This window comes from Oncorhynchus tshawytscha, linkage group LG12 (genome assembly GCF_018296145.1).
Source record: "Oncorhynchus tshawytscha isolate Ot180627B linkage group LG12, Otsh_v2.0, whole genome shotgun sequence".
Lineage (NCBI taxonomy): Eukaryota > Metazoa > Chordata > Actinopteri > Salmoniformes > Salmonidae > Oncorhynchus > Oncorhynchus tshawytscha.
In genome coordinates, this window is record NC_056440.1 from 37,652,209 (window position 1) to 37,669,886 (window position 17,678).

A 17,678-nucleotide genomic window follows, 5' to 3' on the forward strand; every position below is an offset into this window, starting at 1 on the left:
TAGGCCTGCTCTGTAAATCCTGTTGTATTCTATGTGCCTGGCTTAAATGGATATTATATGTATTTTGTATTTTTGACTACAGATGTAGGATCTTAATCTGAGCACTCTTTTATTGCTGAGAATTTTTCTGCACTACAGGAAATGCAAACTTGTAGTGTATTCAAGGTTTTAAAAGGCTTCTAATGTTAGTAAATTCGATTTTAAAATGTCAGACTTGATTTGCCCTAATGAAAAATGTATCAACCCCTACAACGAACTTCTATTCATTATGATCCACATTTCCTGTTGCTGCAGAAATACGTCTTAATAATGTCAAACTGTTACATATCTCTTGAAAAGTTTGTGGTTTTTGCAAATATCTTTAATTTTATTAGATAATTCTCATATAATGTGTACTATTGAGCTTTGAATAGCTAAACCGGTCTTACACGGAACCCAAACTGGCTGTGCGCGTGCGCCATCGTGCATAAATGTATTTTGTCCCCCCACACCAAACGCAATCACGACACGCAGGTTAAAATATCAAAACAAACTCTGAACCAATTCCATTAATTTGGGGACAGGTCGAAAACCATTAAACATTTATGGCAATTTAGCTAGCTAGCTTGCACTTGCTAGCTAATTTGTCCTATTTAGCTAGCTTGCTGTTGCTGGCTAATTTGTCCTGGGATATAAACATTGAGTTGTTATTTTACCCGAAATGCACAAGGTCCTCTACTCCGACAATTAATCCACACATAAAACGGTCAACCGAATCGTTTCCAGTCATCTCTCCTCCTTCTAGACTTTATCTTCTCTTGACTTTATATTGCGATTGGCAACTTTCATAAATTAGGTGCATTACCGCCACTGACCTCATTCGTCTTTCAGTCACCCATGTGGGTATAACCAAGGAGGAGATGGCACGTGGGTACCTGCTTCTATAAACCAATGAGGAGATGGGAGAGGCAGGACTTGCAGCGCGATCTGCGTCACAAATAGAACTGACTTCTACTTTAGCCCTTGGCAACGCAGATGTTCGTTGGAGCGCGCAAGCAGTGTGGGTGCAATAATTGAATACAATAGATTCCTACATTTATTTTGCAACGCTCGTGCACGCGACGCATGCTATGTAGTCAGCCTGTGAACCAGCCTCTTTCATATCCTATAAAGAGATATATGTCCGGAAACTTTAAGAGCAGTTTCATGTAAAATGTAATGATTTTATCCACATGGAGGCATTGTCTCTCATTATATAAACCACAGCTCTGAACATGGATTGTTTTTCATGGGGTTCTTATGAAACATCTCTATATTTATTACAAACGTGCTCAAGTACAAAATCCAATTGTATACGGTCCGTTTTACAAAGGCTTTACCAAAGATTCAGAGGAACGTATTTTTTAACATGAAACAATTCAGAGCATTTATAACCGTGATGACATGACATCCTCTTAATTGTACCGTCTTGCAAAGAAGACATGAGGTTTACTGTATATAAAAAAAAATAAAACCGTATTAACCACAACAACAAAAATACTTTTACTGCCATCCCTGTGATGTTTTTCCTGACCTCCTCCCCACAGCTTTCTGAGAAAGACAGATTAAGAGTCATCTCTCCAGGAGAGAGGGCCCTCTATTGACAGATTAACCAATTTAAGACTGGTTAAATTTAGATTGTGTAGTAGGACTACTGTATGTGTTTCGGATAAATCCAAGCCCACAGTCTAGATTAGAATACTTGAAAGCTAGAATATTTCAGGGAAGTCCAACCTTGGAAGTCCTATCCTTGGTCAAACTTGGTGCTTAGGAACTAATCTCAGATCAACTGAACCAGTGTTTCCTCTCATCACATCACATTACAGAGCACTTCTCCTCTGCTTTAGATTTCATCTCAACCATGGTGGCTGAGGCTTTCTCCTTGATCTGGTCCATGTCCATGTTCTGGAGGTTCTGTATCTGGCCCAGGATAGAGTCCTTCTCCTCCTCCTCTGTGGCGTCCTCGTCCACCATTTTGAGTAGTTCTTCAGGCACGTCAATGTCGTCCCCTGCCAACTCCATCAGGTTTGCGTCCTGTTCACTCTAAAGACAGCAAGCAATGCACTGGTCAGACTGGCTGAAGAGGAATCACTGTTCAGACTGGCTGAGGAGGACATTATTATGCCCAGGCACAGTATAAATATTATGTTTAAATTCTATATTTTTTCTTCCTGGCCCATTTAAAAAAACAAACATATTATAGGTATTTCCTGACCAGGTAAGATTTTGGGTCGGAAGGCACCTGATCCAGACACATGGTCCTAAAACTTTGCTGTCTCTAGGTCCAACAGCTAAAGAAAACAGCTTAGCATCACATGTGACCCTCTATGACCCTGACAGGGCCTCTGAGATAGATGGCATACACACACACAGGGCATTTCAGGCCTGGGGCTCAAACGCAGGATAGCTGCGGTCACTGGGCTTTTTTTATGCCTTAATCTCTTGGCTCTACTCAGGCCTATCTGACTAGCAGGCCATGTGCTCCTGTAAATGTACTCAGTCACGCACTCTGACACTGACCGACACAGCCTCTGTCTCATCATGTTACTCATTTGTGATAATGTGTTCTCGTTTACTGAGAAATTGCATAAGATTATCACCATACGTCATTCACAGGAAATTACAAATGTGGGTCATTTTGCTATTGAGGGCATTTTTATCTAAGTATTTATGAGCATTTCTCCTCTTGTTTCATATGACATGAGAATGGAGGACAATGACAGGAGACTGTCTTACCTTTGGTAGTCTGTATTTGTCTCTTAAGCACGTTCTCAGTGTGGCCCTCTCAGCTTTCTTTACCAAGAACTCGGAATCTCTCTCCATCCTGTTTTCAGACAAGAAAAGAAACCTTGTTACCAAACCTATAAAAGCGTATTAATATATTGTCCAGCAGTCGATCATATAACTCTTACAAAATTCTTAAAAGGTAAACAGCTTGTATTTTCACTGCGTGATGCTGGTTGTGTAAAAATGTGCATTATTTGTTTTCAGAGATATAAATCTGTTTCTATGCTTCTGTGCAATGATAATTATTCATGGCCACTGCAGTTTCCACATCAATCAATCACGTTATAGGCGTCAGCTCTAAATAAGATAATGTAGGAAAACAAAACAATATAAATGACTCAGTTTCTGGGGCAGCAGAGTAATATATATATATATTATTAATCTCCAGATTATGGCAGCATTGTCAATCCCACCACTCTCAGATATTGGAGACAGACAGTAATTCTGAAATAATCTGAGTGTGAAGTAATATAGGACTGCATGGAGGTTAGTCTGCCTACCAGTTTGACTCCCCTACTATTTGGTAAAGCATTCTTCATAAAAATTGTAAAATATATTTCATTGTATTTTCATCAGTGTAATTCTCTTGACTAGAGGTACATTTACAGGTGTAAATTGCCGTTGTATCTCCCTTACAACTGTTTGTCTTTTTTACTTCACATAGCTAGGATAATAAAAAATTGCTAACATTTTTCAAAAAAGGGAACGTTTCAAAGTAAATCCTCTGCTCTTGCTTGCTTTTGAATACATCTAATCCAAAATGTCGATTTTAATCATTCCAATGAGGTTGGCCTCAGATTCAGGAGCATAATTTATTTTACATTTCATTTCAATTGAATAAGAATTTAATCTCTACTTCTTGTATTTGGCTGAATTGAAATGGAATTGACCCCAACCTTGAAGCATTCCTTTGCAGTTGTTTGATTATCACTTTGTATGACTTTTACAGTACTGTAAAATAAGGGCTAGTAGTAGTGACTTACTTTTCCTCCACCACCTGTTTCTGGTACTCCTCTGCCTCCTCTCTAGACATCCCCTCGGTGGACATGGTGACGTCTCCTTTTCCCCTGGTAGAACACTGCAGTAGAGAGCTGGACTGGACAGTGCTCTACTACTGTAGCTCTTCACCAAACTGCTCGACTACTCAGTATCAGCCTCAGCAGGGTGAATATCCTACCAGGGGATTTGCAGACAGCACTTTTGTTTTTTCTGTCAAGTTTTGTTCACTGAGTCCCTGAATTCGATTGGTCTCCAAGCGGGCTAAGCCAAGAGAGGCCTCCGACTGGGGGATGGCGCTGTGAAGGGCATGGCTGATCACTGATGGTCCGGGTGACTAAAATCTGAGGAATTTCTGCCAACGCCATGATCTGGATTAATCCTTTTGGGGAAAGATAGTATAAATTTAAACATTTAATATAAGTAATGAAAGTGAAAGTTCACAGGGACTGCTTTTGAGATGGGTACTATTGTGGTTTAGACTGGGACAGTGTTATATTCTACAGACAGGGCGTGGTGCTATACTCACTACTCGTCTCATGCTACGTGTGTGAATTTGACTTTAATCCCCTTACATCACCAACCATAGCCTGAGTACCCTGTTGCCAACAGAGTGGAATCTGTATACCCCTGAGTAAATCACCAGATCTACACTCAATACATTAAACTATACTGTTTTGTCCGAGGTAAACAACTTTAAAGATATACATTTCATTAGAATATAACAACTGTGAATACAGAAATAGTAATGAATACAGAAGTAAACTCAACCGTTGCTAATATTAGCATAGGTGATGTTTATGGTATAAACGTGATATTGCACATATCATTTGATGGGAATAATGGACAAGGACTTTGGACAGTGATCTCCAAGATGACAGGCATTCTGTACCATGTGACTTACAGCCGTCCTACATCACATCTTACAAGACCTGTATATCTGATACTCACTGTAATGTACTTTTTTTGCACCTTCCATGACAAGGTGACTGTTGCACCATGGGACAGGACTGTCTGTACCCTCGGTCTGTGTCTGTATGAATAATAGAGGAACACCAGCAGGCTGATATCTTTGCTGCGTCACCGATGCTGAGGGGAAGAACAAGGAGGGGAGGGAAGGGGAGGGAAGGGGATGAGAGAGAGGAGCAGCAGGCAGCTGATGAGAGGGAGATCTTATAGAAAAACTCTATGCAGCAGATAACGCAGGACTAGCTGACTGACTGAAACAACCATGTTTTCGCCCTGGATCCTTTCCCTTCAGCTCATCCTGTTTCCTCTCTTCTGGAGAGGCATCTATACAAGTAAATACAGATTCTGGATTTTATATGTATCAGCTTTGTAGACAGGACTTTCTGCTTGGCTGGTTGTGATGTGACCTTGTAGCCAGTGGAACAAGTGTGGCTGAGAGTCTTAGCTGCAGCAGTACATCTGCAAATGTGCATTAGATTTCAGTAACTGCATTGGTGTGGTGTATTCAATATGCTTCTAATCCTTCAGTATTATGTATCAGAAGGACATTGGACCAATAATTGGGTCTGTTGTATGGATCACCAGAGATGCCATTTTTTTTCGTTACTGAGATCATTTTTCGTTACTGGTGGTGTGCTGCTGGCAATGACTTTGAAGTGTGTATTGTAAGCACCCTGTGCTTTACATGACTACCCTTTGTGGCAGTTAACTGCTTAAATGTCAGTTGTATGTCATATACAGTGGCTCCAAAATTACTAGCACCCCTGACTGGCAATGCACAAACAATACTTTAAAAAATATAAACAATATAATTATAGAGATAAACTCAAAATACCAACATGTGAGAAATACTGTATTTTATTAATGTTTCAATGGAACCAACCAAAATATTTCAATTATTTAATACAAAATACATTTCACCAAAGTCAAGGTTTCATAATTATTGGCACTCCTCATTTAGTACTTATTGCAAACACCTCTGGCAAGGATAACAGCATGGAGTCTTTTCCTGTAATGTTTGACAAGGTTAAGGAACACATTTGGAGGGATGTTGGACCATTCCTCTATGCAGATCCTTTCTAGAGCATTCACATTCTTCGGTTTGCGCTTATCAACTGCCCTCTTCCACTCAGCCCACAGGTTTTCGATTGGATTGAGGTCCGGCTGAGATGGCCATGGCAGAACATTGATTTTGTTGTCACAGCACCATTTCTGTGTGGATCTTGAGGTATGTTTCGAGTCATTGTCTTGTTGGAAAGTCCACCTACGGCCAAGTCCCAGCCTTCTGACAGAGGCAACCAGATTGTCAGCCATAATTGCCTGATACTTGTTAGAATTCATTATGCCATCAATCTTAACCAGTGCCCCTGGACCTCTGGAATTAAAACAGCCCCAAAACATCACTGACCCCCCTCCATATTTCACAGTGGGTATGAGGTGCCTCTCCTTGTATGCATCTCTGTTTCAATGCCAAACATGCCGATGCTATATCTGACCAAAACATTACATTTTGGTCTCATCTGACCTGAGCACCTTCTTCCAGACATAATTTAAATGACATTTGGCTCCAAGCACTTGTGTCTACGTCTTGGGGTCAGAAATGGCTTTCTTCTGGCAACCCTTCCAAAGAGCCTGTGGATGTGGAGGTGGCGACTGATGGTGCGTTTTGAAACCTGGTGACCCCAAGACGCCACCAAAGCCTGCAATTCTTTCACAGTGATTCTTGGGGATTGTGTTGCTTCTCTCACCATCCTCCTCCCGATCCTGGGGGGCAAAATGCATTTGCATCCTCTACCCGTGGGGTTTTCAACTGTTCCATATCTTATTAAAACATTCAAAATAGCCCTGACAGTGCTCAGTGGTATATTCAATAGTTTGTGGATCTTCTTGTAGCCATTACCAGATTTACGAAGGTCTACGACCATCGGTCTCTTTTTGAACTGCTAGTTCTTTTGTTTTCTTCATGGTGTTGGATGACAGCGGGATACTGCATGTGTGTTACCTCATTTTTATACCCTAGTGAAACTGGAAGTGATGTAATGGCTCAATAAGACTTAGATAAACTTAAATAAGTGGAATTTAATTTGTGGTTTAATTTTGGTAGATGTTATTTACAATAATCTTTAAGGGTGCCATTAATTGTGAAACCTTGGTTTGGAGGACATTGATTTTGAAATAAATCAATAAATTATTTTGGTTGGTTCCATTGAAACATTAATAAAGTACAGTATTTCTCACATGTTGGTATTTTGAGTTTATCTCTAAAATTATATTGTTTATATTTGTTTGTGCCAGAAATTCTGGAGCCACTGTACATTACTGGGTCATTCCACCAAATTGAGTACCTTTTGGGTAGTGTAACTTAGTAAAAAGAAATACTACATGTTCAATTTAATAAAAAAACATAATTAATCATCTCAAGAGGTTAAATTAAAAATGACTATAGTATGTGCCTATAAAGTGCCAAATAAAGGGTGACCGTAACAGGGTTGACGATTGAATCTTAAATCAGCCATGAATCACCTTGTGATAGGGGTAATGGAAGCTTGTTGTGTGCAACAGTGAGTGACAATGGAATATAAGCTTCACAAAAACATTTTAAATTGCTAAGACATATCTAGCCTGTTTTTCTATATGTAATAGGGTTGACGTGTTATGCTCAACCCGCTCAGTTTTCCACCACAAAATGGCCAAAAAGTGATTTCTTTAAACACTATTTCACTATTTGAATGTTTCTTTAGAATTGTCTTTAACTAATGGAATAGTTTCAAAATATTATGAGGGACAGGCGTACACTCACCGGTCAGTTTATTAGGTACACCCATCTGGTTCCGGGTCGGAACACGCTTTGCCACCAGAACAGCCTGAATTCTTATGGGGGATGGATTCTACAAGTCGGAGACGCTCGACAGGCATGTTGGTCAAAGCCGACGTGATGGCATCACAAAGTTGCTCCAGATTGGACATCAGTACACCAACGCTACCAGGGTGTACCGTTGACACCAGGTAGGATGGGGTCATGGACACATTCTGCTCATGCCAAATCCTGACTCTGCCATCAGCATGACACAACAGGAACCGGGATTCATCGGACCAGGCAATGTTTTTCCACTCCTTAGTTGTCCTGTGTTGGTGATCGTGTGCCCACTGAAGTTGTTGTTCTTGTTTTTAGCTGATAGGAGTGGAACCCTGTGTGGTCATCTGCTGCAATAGCCCATTTATGACAAGGATTGATGTGCGTTCCGAGATGCCGTTCTGCACACCATTGTTGTACTGCGCCGCTATTTGTTTGTTTGTGGCACACCTATTAGCTTGCAAGATTCTTGCCATTCTCCTTCGACCTCTTTCATCAACAAGCTGTTTTTGCCCGCAGGACTGTCGCTGACTGCATGTTATTATTTTTTTGTCACATCATTTTCGGGAAACACTAAGACACAGTCGTGTTTGAAAAGCCCAGGAGGGCGGTCGTTTCTGAGATACTGAATAAAGCATGCCTGGCACTGACGATCATAACACGCTCAAAGTCGCTTAGGTCACTAGTTTTGGCCATTCTAATGTTCAATCGGACAGTAACTGAATGCCTCGATGCCTGTCTGCCTGCTTTATATAGCAATCCACGGCTACGTGACTCACTGCCTGTAGGAGCGATCTATTTTCGGGAATAGGGTGGTGTAACTAATAAATTGGCTGGTGAGTGTAAATGAATTACTAATAAATAAGTAATAATCTTCAGAAATGACTATGTAAAAGCAACAAAATAACTAATGGCATAACTAGCGCTTTAAAATGATGGTGAAAACTTTGAGAAATGCTGAGGTTAAGTGGGTTAAAACCTTCCAAGAAGTCACAGAGGGTGCACAGAGGGACATAACAAAATGCAGAATTTTTGGCAATTTAGCGAGCATTTGTTCATATTAAAAATGTGATTTATTGAATTTTATATGTGGTCTATATTAAATGGCAGAATTATAACAGGCCTTTATAATGCAATATTGGTGCAGAATTTCTACTTAAAATATCAAAGGGATGCAAAATGTACTCTTTTCGTGGATCAACCCTACCCCTAAGTGTTTAGACTACTGAGCTTTGAAAAAATATGTACATACAGTGCCTTCAGAAAGTATTCACACACCTTAACTATTTCCACATTTTATTGTGTTACAGCCTGCCTTTAAAATGTGTGTCTCTGGCCTACACACAATACCCAATAATGTCAAAGTGGAATTGTTTTTATAAATTAATAAAACATGAAAAGCAGACATTGAATATCACTCTGAGCATGGTAAAGTTATTGCACCTTGGATGGTGTATCTGTACACCCAGTCACTACAAAGATACAGGCGTCCTTCATAATTTAGTTGCTGGAGAGGAAAGATACCACAGAGTGAAAAGAAGGAAGCCTGTACAGAATAAAACATATTCCAAAACATGTATCCTGTTTGCAACAAGGCACTAAAGTAAAATCGAATTTTATGTCCTGAATAGAAAGCTTTATGTTTGGAACAAATCTAACACAACACATCACTCAGTAACACTCGTCATATCAAACAACATAATGTTTGTGTTCATTTCCCTTATAGCAGAAACAAATCCTCCGTTGGCTTTGACAGTTCCAGTCACAACAGTCTTTAAGAGTGCAGTCCTGAAAGGTAACTACTAGAGTGTTCTTGTTTAGTCACAAGTTTGTGTCGTTGCTGTACACAATTTCTTTGTGTACAGTCGTGTAGTGTTACATGCTTAATTCATTCTTCACTCAGTCATCTTGTGATACTTTAGAAAATGTTTTGTCTGAAATTCTGGTATATGTTCATCTGTATGTTTTGTGTAAAGTTTACATATCTATTTTAGCTGTATTATAGGGTTGAACAGATGTCTCATTTTAGCTTCTTTCTTTCTATCTGTTTGAAATCCCACCAAAATTCTAAACACAGGTGACAGTCTGGTTGAAAAAGTTGAAATCTTGAAACCCATCGATTTAGAGCTAGCATGTACCTGGACCGGTAATCCAAACAAATTACCAAACATTACCGGGTACTGGCGAAAAGATGGGAGTGAAATTACTAACTCTCGGCTTACTGTACAATTGGAGAATGAACAATATAATCTCAAAAGAGTGTAAGTATGTATTCATTATTCCATCAGGGATAGAGAATGTAAATCTGAAATGTAACAGCCTGTCATCTACATGTAAATATACAATGGTCTATGGACCCAAATGTTAATTATAGAGGTAGGGAGAATATCTTCAGTATCTACTCTCCAAATTAGGCAGCTATGTATTAGAGGTCTTCTCGGGTCCAAAAACTTGGACTTTGACCTTAACTTACCCGAAGACAATCAGATCTGGACCCGAGAACAGTCAGACCCGAACTCGAATGGACCTGACAACCAGACCTAGACCCGTACCCTAACGGGTCCAGGTCTAGACCAAACCCAATTGGACCAGAGTGACAAAAAAACAACATGTTTATCAGCTAAGCTGCTCTTCAGGTTAACGAATAGGTCTTTATATGTTGGCTAGGCCTTCTATAAGTCAATCAATTCAGCTTATTAGCGTAAAATAAATATGCTATAGGCTATGCAGAGCGGGTCCATTCAGGTCCACTCGAGTTTATCAGCTGTAGTTACATAGACCCAAGATTAGGTCTGGGACCCGATGACAATCAAACAGGGCATGACCCGGACCAGAGGGAAAAGTTTGGGTCCCGGGTCAGGTCTCGCCTATTCAGGTTCGGGTGGACCCGTGAAGACCTCTACTGTGTATTACTTTGTGCAAATACACTTTTGGTACGTCAGGACTTAGGTTATATTTCACTACTGAAGCAGTTAATATTATACACTTAGCCTCTGTTATATTGTATCCCAGAGTAATTGGTTCCTTGACTGTAACCAATTCTGGCCCATGGCCAGAGGCCATGCTTTGCCAACATCTTCTAATGATGTGCCTAATTGACATTTGACAGTGAATGTTTCTTAGACTGACAAAACAATTATATTTTAGATATATTTTCCCAAGACATGTGTAAGTGAAAATTAAGCTATGACTATATATTTTACAGATTCAGAATTACTGGGGATACCCTTGGGAACTACTCATGCATCTTTAGTGATACCGAGGAGGCAAAAATTGATTTCAATGTGGCAGGTACAGTATGTTTTATGACATAAGGCAATGCATACACCATATTTCACATTCTCTAGTCTCATGCATAGCCAAGTATTGCTACAGGCATGTCAAGTTAGGCTACATGTTCTCTGTCATCCAATATTACACGTATGTTTTTATTAAATAAAAAGTATAGTGACGTGATCATTCACAACATTACAAGGATGCACATGTAACGGATGTGAAACGGCTAGCTTAGTTAGCGGTTGTGTGCGCTAAATAGCGTTTCAATCGGTGACGTCACTTGCTCTGCAAGGGCCGCGGTATTTTGTGGAGCGATGGGTAACAATGCTTCGTGGGTGACTGTTGTTGATGTGTGCAGAGGGTCCCTGGTTCGCGCCCGGATATGGGCGAGGTGACGGTCTAAAGTTATACTGTTACACACAGAAATTGAGAAAAAACCCATCTGTGCAAGGCCCTGGCAATTTCTATTGAATAATGAAGTGTGCCTATACATAGCATCTTGATACTGGTCCCTTTCTTTTCCTCCAGCCCCAGAGATGGATGATAAGAAGGACAAGCCGATTGTTGCGTATGTGGGTGACTCTGTTGCGATGGCCTGTAAAACCAAGCTTCCCCCTAACACTTGGCTTTGGTACAGAGCAAACGGAACCGAGCAGGTGAGAAGGTTGCCACAATGTAATCAATGTGTAAAGGGAGACGCCATCAACATTAGTTACATATTGTAACCTAAGATGTTTTTATTTCATTCAACTTACAGTTGACCATTAATAAATCATATGTTATTTCATTTGACAGTTATGACAATTATCAATACTACCACTTCGTGTTAGAGGCTTCGTGCCATTGTTTTCTTTTGATTTCAGGAACTCATCAATGCAACTACTGACCCCCTTCGTTACAAGATCAGTGTGGATGGAAACACAACCAAGCTCACTGTGATGAACCTGACAGAGGAGGACTCTGGTGTCTATGTCTGCAGTGCCATCTATAACATCAAGGCCAGTGTGAGCCGGGTGGAAGTTCGGGTCATCACCTTCATGGAGCCTCTGAAACCCTTCATAGCCATCGTGGCTGAGGTGATCATCCTGGTCCTCCTCATTCTGCTCTATGAGAGGTGGAGCTCACAGAGGAGCAGTCACTCGCCCACAGGTAATAACATACACACTGCTTTACATACAGCTCTGTGTAGCACATCGGGATGTGGGGAACTTACTACTCGGACTGAAGCGTGCCAGCGAACAGCTAGCTTTTCGTGTTTTGCGCGACTGGTAAGACACTTTGGGAGGCGGTCACGTGTCACATGCAAGTCGAATCAGGAGGAAGCGATACTCGCTAAGCAAGCAGCTGTGTATACAGCTTTGCAGTAGCTTTCAGGGCCATTGTTTTATCCTCCATGTACAATGTGTTCTTTATCACATGAAGGTCATCCTTTGTATAAAACTAAACTCACATTTTCTTATTCTCAGAAAATGGGGTGCATGCTGAACCAACACATAAATTGTGAGTATTTTTTAAGCTAATCATACCTTACTCAAGGGAATTGTATTGTTTGACTGATTCTTACAGTGACATTACTTTGCACATGCGGTATCTTTTCAAGACTATGATGTTCTTTTTAACTTCTGCTATTTTAGGACAAGGGAAGGTAATAATGGAATTGATGAGAATACCACAACGAGACAACGAAAGATTTAAACCGATACAGCATCAACAGGGTAAATAAATTATAAGAAATGTTCCTAGTGCCAAGTTTTGTTTTCTGAGTGTCGCTGAAACCATTTCTTATTCATAAATCAATAGCACAATTCTAAGTAGTTTCATAACCTTACTCAACAAGAAAACGTCTTATGGTAAACTGTTGCAGGAACACCTTTTTCACAAAAACAAGGACATCCTCTACCAAAGACAAAATGTCCCCCTTTCTGAATGTGTCAACTGAGACATATTAGTAAAATATTTGTTTTATTTTTGGGTCAATAATTATAATGCAACAATATATTTTTCTGCATTTTGACATAATTTATCTTTATTTGTCCATGTTTCAGTCAACATCATACTACCAGTACCTATGAGGTTGTGAAAATAGCAGTGATATCTGAGCACAGTGTGTTGCTTGGTTCGGTTGGTGAGATCGCTTGAGAGGCCTTCACTTTTGCCTAACATGATGTGCGTGCCTATGGTTTGACATAAATGCCAATGTCTTCTTGTTTGAAAAGTCTTCTTATTCTTGCACTCTTCTAGCCTAACTACACTTATCAATTACATATGGTAGTTGGTGTGCAGTGCCTTGTACTATGACAAACAAGTCAATTCTCTGCTTTGCTGATATAATTAATCCCTTGAAGTCCCCATATGATGTTTATGTTACATTATCTGTCAGTGTTAAAGCAGTGTGCCTTTAATATACATTTTAAAATGCTATATTATTGTTGTCCTAACTCAGATGAAACTTTCCTGTTGTATGTGAATGGTAAATAAAAATCCTAATGATGAATCATCTTTGTCGGTATCCCTGATAAATGGTTGTGCCAAATACATTTATAACTAACAAGATCATTCATCTGTGCAGTTTTTCATAGGAGAAAATTAAGCAGAGTGGGCAGAACAAGCAAGGAGGTGGGCAGAGCAAAGGACAAGCTACCGAGATCCTATTTGTGCGTTCTAGCATTTATTTGCATTAGGGAACTTTGGCAAAGGGTCACATCTACAAAACTTATTGCACTCTGTAACAGATTCTAGTTTTGGGAAAAGATAACTAATTGAAATCGGGCTTTTCTTCTATGAGAAAAATCAGCAGAATGCCAGCCCAGTTCCATCTCGCTCCATACTCTCCCACTGGGCTTCCTCTTCTCACCATATTTGGTGAGGGGTGGAAATTCCAACCGGATCCTTCAGATTTATACATCCGGTGAAACATCAGTCTCCTTGTTCCATCTGTGGTTGTGCCGTTTGTCCACATTGACTAAGCGACACCTAGTGGCAAACAGCAGAACACCGGAAGCAGGGTTTTCAACAATAATCACTGAAGCGGGGTACGAGCCAATCTTTCCCCATTGAAACAGCCTGGTAGAGGTCCTGGATGGCAGGGAGCTCAACCCGTGATGTACTGGGCCGTAGGCACGCACTACCCTCCACAGCGCCTTGCGGTCAGATGCCGAGCAGTTGCCATACCAAGAGGTGATGCAGCCAGTCAAGATGCTCACAATGGTGCCACTGTATAACTTTTTGAATAACTGAGGGGTCCATGCCAAATCTTTTCAGCCTCCTGAGGGGGAAGAGGCATTGTTGTGGCCACTTCACAACTATGTTGGTGTGTTTGAACCATGATAGGTCCTTAGTGATATGGACACAATCAACCCTGTATGCAACTGTTTTTACTTTCCACATGAATACATTCTGCCAGATCATACCAGAGACACACACACACACACACACACAGTGTACATTAATTTACATTTGCCACTGTTGAATCCAGATGGAAACAATTCAACAAAAACACTTATTTCACCCTGCATACACCATCTATCCATGTCCACCTGACCTGCCCAGTAGGAACCAGACCAGGAGCTTGAGGACCCTGTCATCCAGCCCAACCACAACACCATGCTTCATATCATACAGATGAATACTGTCTGTCCCCCAGCACAAGTTCTTCCTGGGGTTCACAGCATCCGTCTCATGGACAGGGAGTTGAGCTGGTAACAGAAGAAAGAGAAGTACTGGCCAATAGTGGGACACAAAGGACCTGGCCACATCCTCATGGCTCCAGAAACCTGATGATGTTTTGTTCAAGTTTACAAAATGTCCTTTAACAACAATTGATGGTATTCACAACTGAAATGTATCATGAATAAATGTATTCAAGAGCAGGCAGAAAACAGCTGAATGGTAAAATGAATTAAAAGTTACTGACGCTTAGGGTGGTAAGGAGAATAACACCTGATATTCAAGTAATGACTACACACCATGATACATGGCTTGTGCTCCTGTCCATGTGAATAGACTGTCAATGCCATGAGCTCAGGTAGACCTCAATCTGGTCAGTCAGATTCAGATAAGCCATTTTGTCCCTGCGATACCTATCAGGGACCAGGTGGAACTGGGTGTGGCCATAACAGCCTGGGTCAGGAAACGGCTCCTGGGAAAGCAAAGAGAGAAAAATAACCATGTTGAAATAGACACAGACACAAAATACTTTGATACTACTACCACCAACACTAGTGGAAACAATGTGTGTTTGGTTGAAGCACCCCCTATGAGAATAACAAAGTAAATGACTAAAGCGTAAACAGACCGGTTGCAGGCTGGCGCAAACATATTGATCAATATTTCTAGATTAACAACCAAAACTTTGTGACACTCACTTAACATCCAGCTCCAACTCCATTATTACCTGTTAAGATGTTATCATACTGTCTCCTGAATATGGGAAGCAGGTCTGGGGTAAACTTTAATTTGGAAACTATTCGCACTCAAATGTAGGTCTAATTCCATGCCCAAAAAACAGTTAGCCAAAACCCAGCTTGACGTCAATGTTTGACATATGATACTAGCTAGCTCTCGAAAACCCTGGGCGGCATTCTGCCTTCTCCCTAAAGTCCCAGCCATTACCTTGGCCCACAAGCTATCGCTTGCGACGCGGCTTTCGAAACCTTATGGATCTTACCTTTCGTCAGCGAGAAAGAATCCTTCAAATAACATTATACACTTATTGAAGTAGTTTTGCACAGATCCATGCAGGTTATTTAAATTCGGTCTTAGTATTAACGATATGGTCGCTTCTAAACACAAGTCATTTTTTTAAATGAATTAATGACTGTAAAGTCAACATTGCGGGCACCGCCACGGTTGTTGCTAATGACAGTAGATTCTTCTTATGTGTGTCTCGTCCAACATCCTCAAACGTGGAATATCGCCTCTATGTGGAGGTTGAAATACTATTCGAGTTAAAATAATGTCTGGGCCACTGGAAACTGTATGCTATAAATGGAATGGTTATTCTAATCTAAAAGGTTATGTCTACAACATTTTACACCAATCATGTAACGCACGATTCTGAACTAATGTATAGCTATGCATTTTCGCAGGCACAATGTTTCAGGACAAGTGTTTGCCATTCACGCCCTACATGCCGAACTGATGTAGCTATTCTGAGAATAAACCTAATTGTTTGAATCTTATTCGTCAGCATTTATTTAATGACGGAGATGATCATGGGCAAATGTGTCGTCCAGGTGGCACAGTGGTGCCTACTCACCAAGTGGTTGGCATTATTAGAATGGTTCATTGACGTTTTCCAGTTGACAGTGGTGCACTGCCACAGCAGTGTTTGCGCTGTTCGGCAGACATTTTTATCAAGGCCAGTTCGGGAGCCGAAGTCTACACCCCTTCGTCCGTGATTGGTCAAGTGTATGGAGTCTTTGTTGTCATTCAACGAAAGACGATTCGTTTTCATGCACATGTTTCCCATAGAGAAATAATGCACCAAACATCTTAGTTATATGTACAATTGCGCGCCTAAGATCTCCTCGGCAAAAACGTCAATATTGACAGATTTCTTGAGTTATTTTAGATGAATTCTGACTATTTTGAGGATTTCCGTTATTTTACAAGGTGAATTGACTGAGAACACGTTCTCATTTGCAGCAACGACCCGGGGAATAGTTACAGGGGAGGGGGATTAATAAACCAATTGTAAACTGGGGATTATTTGGTGACCTTGAGGGCCAGATTGGGAATTTAGCCAGGACACCGGGGTTAACACCCCTACTCTTACGATAAATGCCATGGGGTCTTAAATGACCTCAGAGAGTCAGGACACCCGTTTAACGTCCCCCTGGGGCATTGGGATATTTTTTTTAGACCAGAGGAAAGAGTGCCTCCTACTAGACAAAACAAGCAACGTTTGGCAAAAAAAAATGGTATATGCATAGGTAAATAAATTATAAAGGGAAATAAATGTCACCATTAATATCTGAACTATGAGGAGATTCCATGTAAAGTCCCTCTTTTTAACTCACCTGCACATGAATTTTCTTTGTTGTTCCTTTTCCAAACAATACATTATGTACAATTACACAAAATATTATTTGTATAATGCAAGATTTTACATCCCAGCAGTCTATAAGGTGACATTCAGGAGCAAAAGGTTTTCAATAGTTGTTTTTTATTCCCATAAAAACAAAAAAAATTGGACTATAATATTGGAATAGAATATAACTAATAACATTAAATAACATCAGAAATAACATATATTAAGAATAACTTAACTAATTAACTCAGTGTAACATTGATTTGGCAAATCTTATGCTCTGCTATTGTGGCTGATGTGAAATGGCTAGCTAGTTAGCGGTGGTGCGCGCTAATAGTGTTTCAGTCGGTTACGTCACTCGCTCTGAGACCTAGAAGTAGTTGTTCCCCTTGCTCTGCAAGGGCCTCTGCTTATGTGGAGGGATGGGTAATGATGCTTCGTGGGTGACTGTGGTTGATGTGTGCAGAGGGTCCCAGGTTCGAGCCCGGGTCAGGGCGAGGGGATGGATGAAAGTTATACTGTTACATTGATGCTGTTGACCCGGATCACTGGTTGCTGCGGAAAAGGAGGAGGTCAAAAGGGTGTGTGGGAATCCCATCCCTGGGATCAAATGGATCCAGGGGATTTGCCTAATCTATTTGATTTCAGATGAGAATATTATGATTAAAGCTGTGAGACTAATTAGTCTCAAAGGGGGAAATTAAATTGGTTGACCTAGGGGTCATAATAGGGGCTGTACCAAATGTT

The 17,678-nt window shown here is 40.6% G+C and overlaps 2 protein-coding genes and 1 long non-coding RNA gene across 6 annotated transcripts; 1 reads left to right on the forward strand and 2 right to left on the reverse strand.

Moving 5' to 3' along the window:
- Positions 1-1,258: 1,258 nt before the first annotated feature.
- LOC112264008 (complexin-4) lies at positions 1,259-3,984 on the reverse strand. Its single transcript, XM_024440622.2, has 3 exons — positions 3,789-3,984; positions 2,755-2,842; positions 1,259-2,061 (listed from the first exon to the last, which is right to left on the reverse strand). The coding sequence occupies exons 1-3, from the start codon at positions 3,851-3,853 to the stop codon at positions 1,834-1,836; spliced, it is 381 nt and encodes a 126-aa protein (XP_024296390.1). The 5' UTR covers positions 3,854-3,984; the 3' UTR covers positions 1,259-1,833.
- A 930-nt stretch (positions 3,985-4,914) lies between these two features.
- emb (embigin) lies at positions 4,915-13,394 on the forward strand. 3 transcript variants are annotated; one of them, XM_024439134.1, is made up of 9 exons: positions 4,915-5,102; positions 9,351-9,419; positions 9,702-9,885; positions 10,830-10,915; positions 11,429-11,556; positions 11,764-12,049; positions 12,367-12,400; positions 12,535-12,615; positions 12,946-13,394. In XM_024439134.1, the coding sequence occupies exons 1-8, from the start codon at positions 5,033-5,035 to the stop codon at positions 12,593-12,595; spliced, it is 918 nt and encodes a 305-aa protein (XP_024294902.1). In that variant the 5' UTR covers positions 4,915-5,032; the 3' UTR covers positions 12,596-12,615; positions 12,946-13,394. The 3 variants fall into 3 exon arrangements, with proteins under 3 accessions (XP_024294902.1, XP_024294901.1, XP_042150829.1); XM_024439133.1 differs by having other exon boundaries at positions 12,535-13,394; XM_042294895.1 differs by having other exon boundaries at positions 9,354-9,419; positions 12,535-13,394.
- Positions 13,395-14,254: 860 nt separating this feature from the next.
- LOC112263132 lies at positions 14,255-16,587 on the reverse strand. Of its 2 annotated transcripts, XR_002955451.2 has the most exons (3): positions 16,158-16,516; positions 14,866-15,038; positions 14,255-14,673 (listed from the first exon to the last, which is right to left on the reverse strand). It is a non-coding gene; the product is annotated as an uncharacterized LOC112263132 (long non-coding RNA). The 2 variants fall into 2 exon arrangements; XR_006078516.1 differs by having other exon boundaries at positions 14,255-15,038; positions 16,158-16,587.
- Positions 16,588-17,678: the final 1,091 nt, after the last annotated feature.

Bases quoted from the DNA above. Each gene is read 5' to 3' on its own strand.
- LOC112264008 (XM_024440622.2), bottom strand. From the start codon at position 3,853: ATGTCCACCGAGGGGATGTCTAGAGAGGAGGCAGAGGAGTACCAGAAA. The intron at 2,843-3,788 runs GTAAGTCACTAC...GTCTGAAAACAG, and splicing joins AAACAGGTGGTGGAGGAAAA to GATGGAGAGAGATTCCGAGT. The intron at 2,062-2,754 runs GTAAGACAGTCT...TGCTGTCTTTAG, and splicing joins ACAAATACAGACTACCAAAG to AGTGAACAGGACGCAAACCT.
- emb (XM_024439133.1), top strand. From the start codon at position 5,033: ATGTTTTCGCCCTGGATCCTTTCCCTTCAGCTCATCCTGTTTCCTCTC. The intron at 10,916-11,428 runs GTACAGTATGTT...CTTTTCCTCCAG, and splicing joins AATTGATTTCAATGTGGCAG to CCCCAGAGATGGATGATAAG. The intron at 11,557-11,763 runs GTGAGAAGGTTG...TTTTGATTTCAG, and splicing joins GAGCAAACGGAACCGAGCAG to GAACTCATCAATGCAACTAC.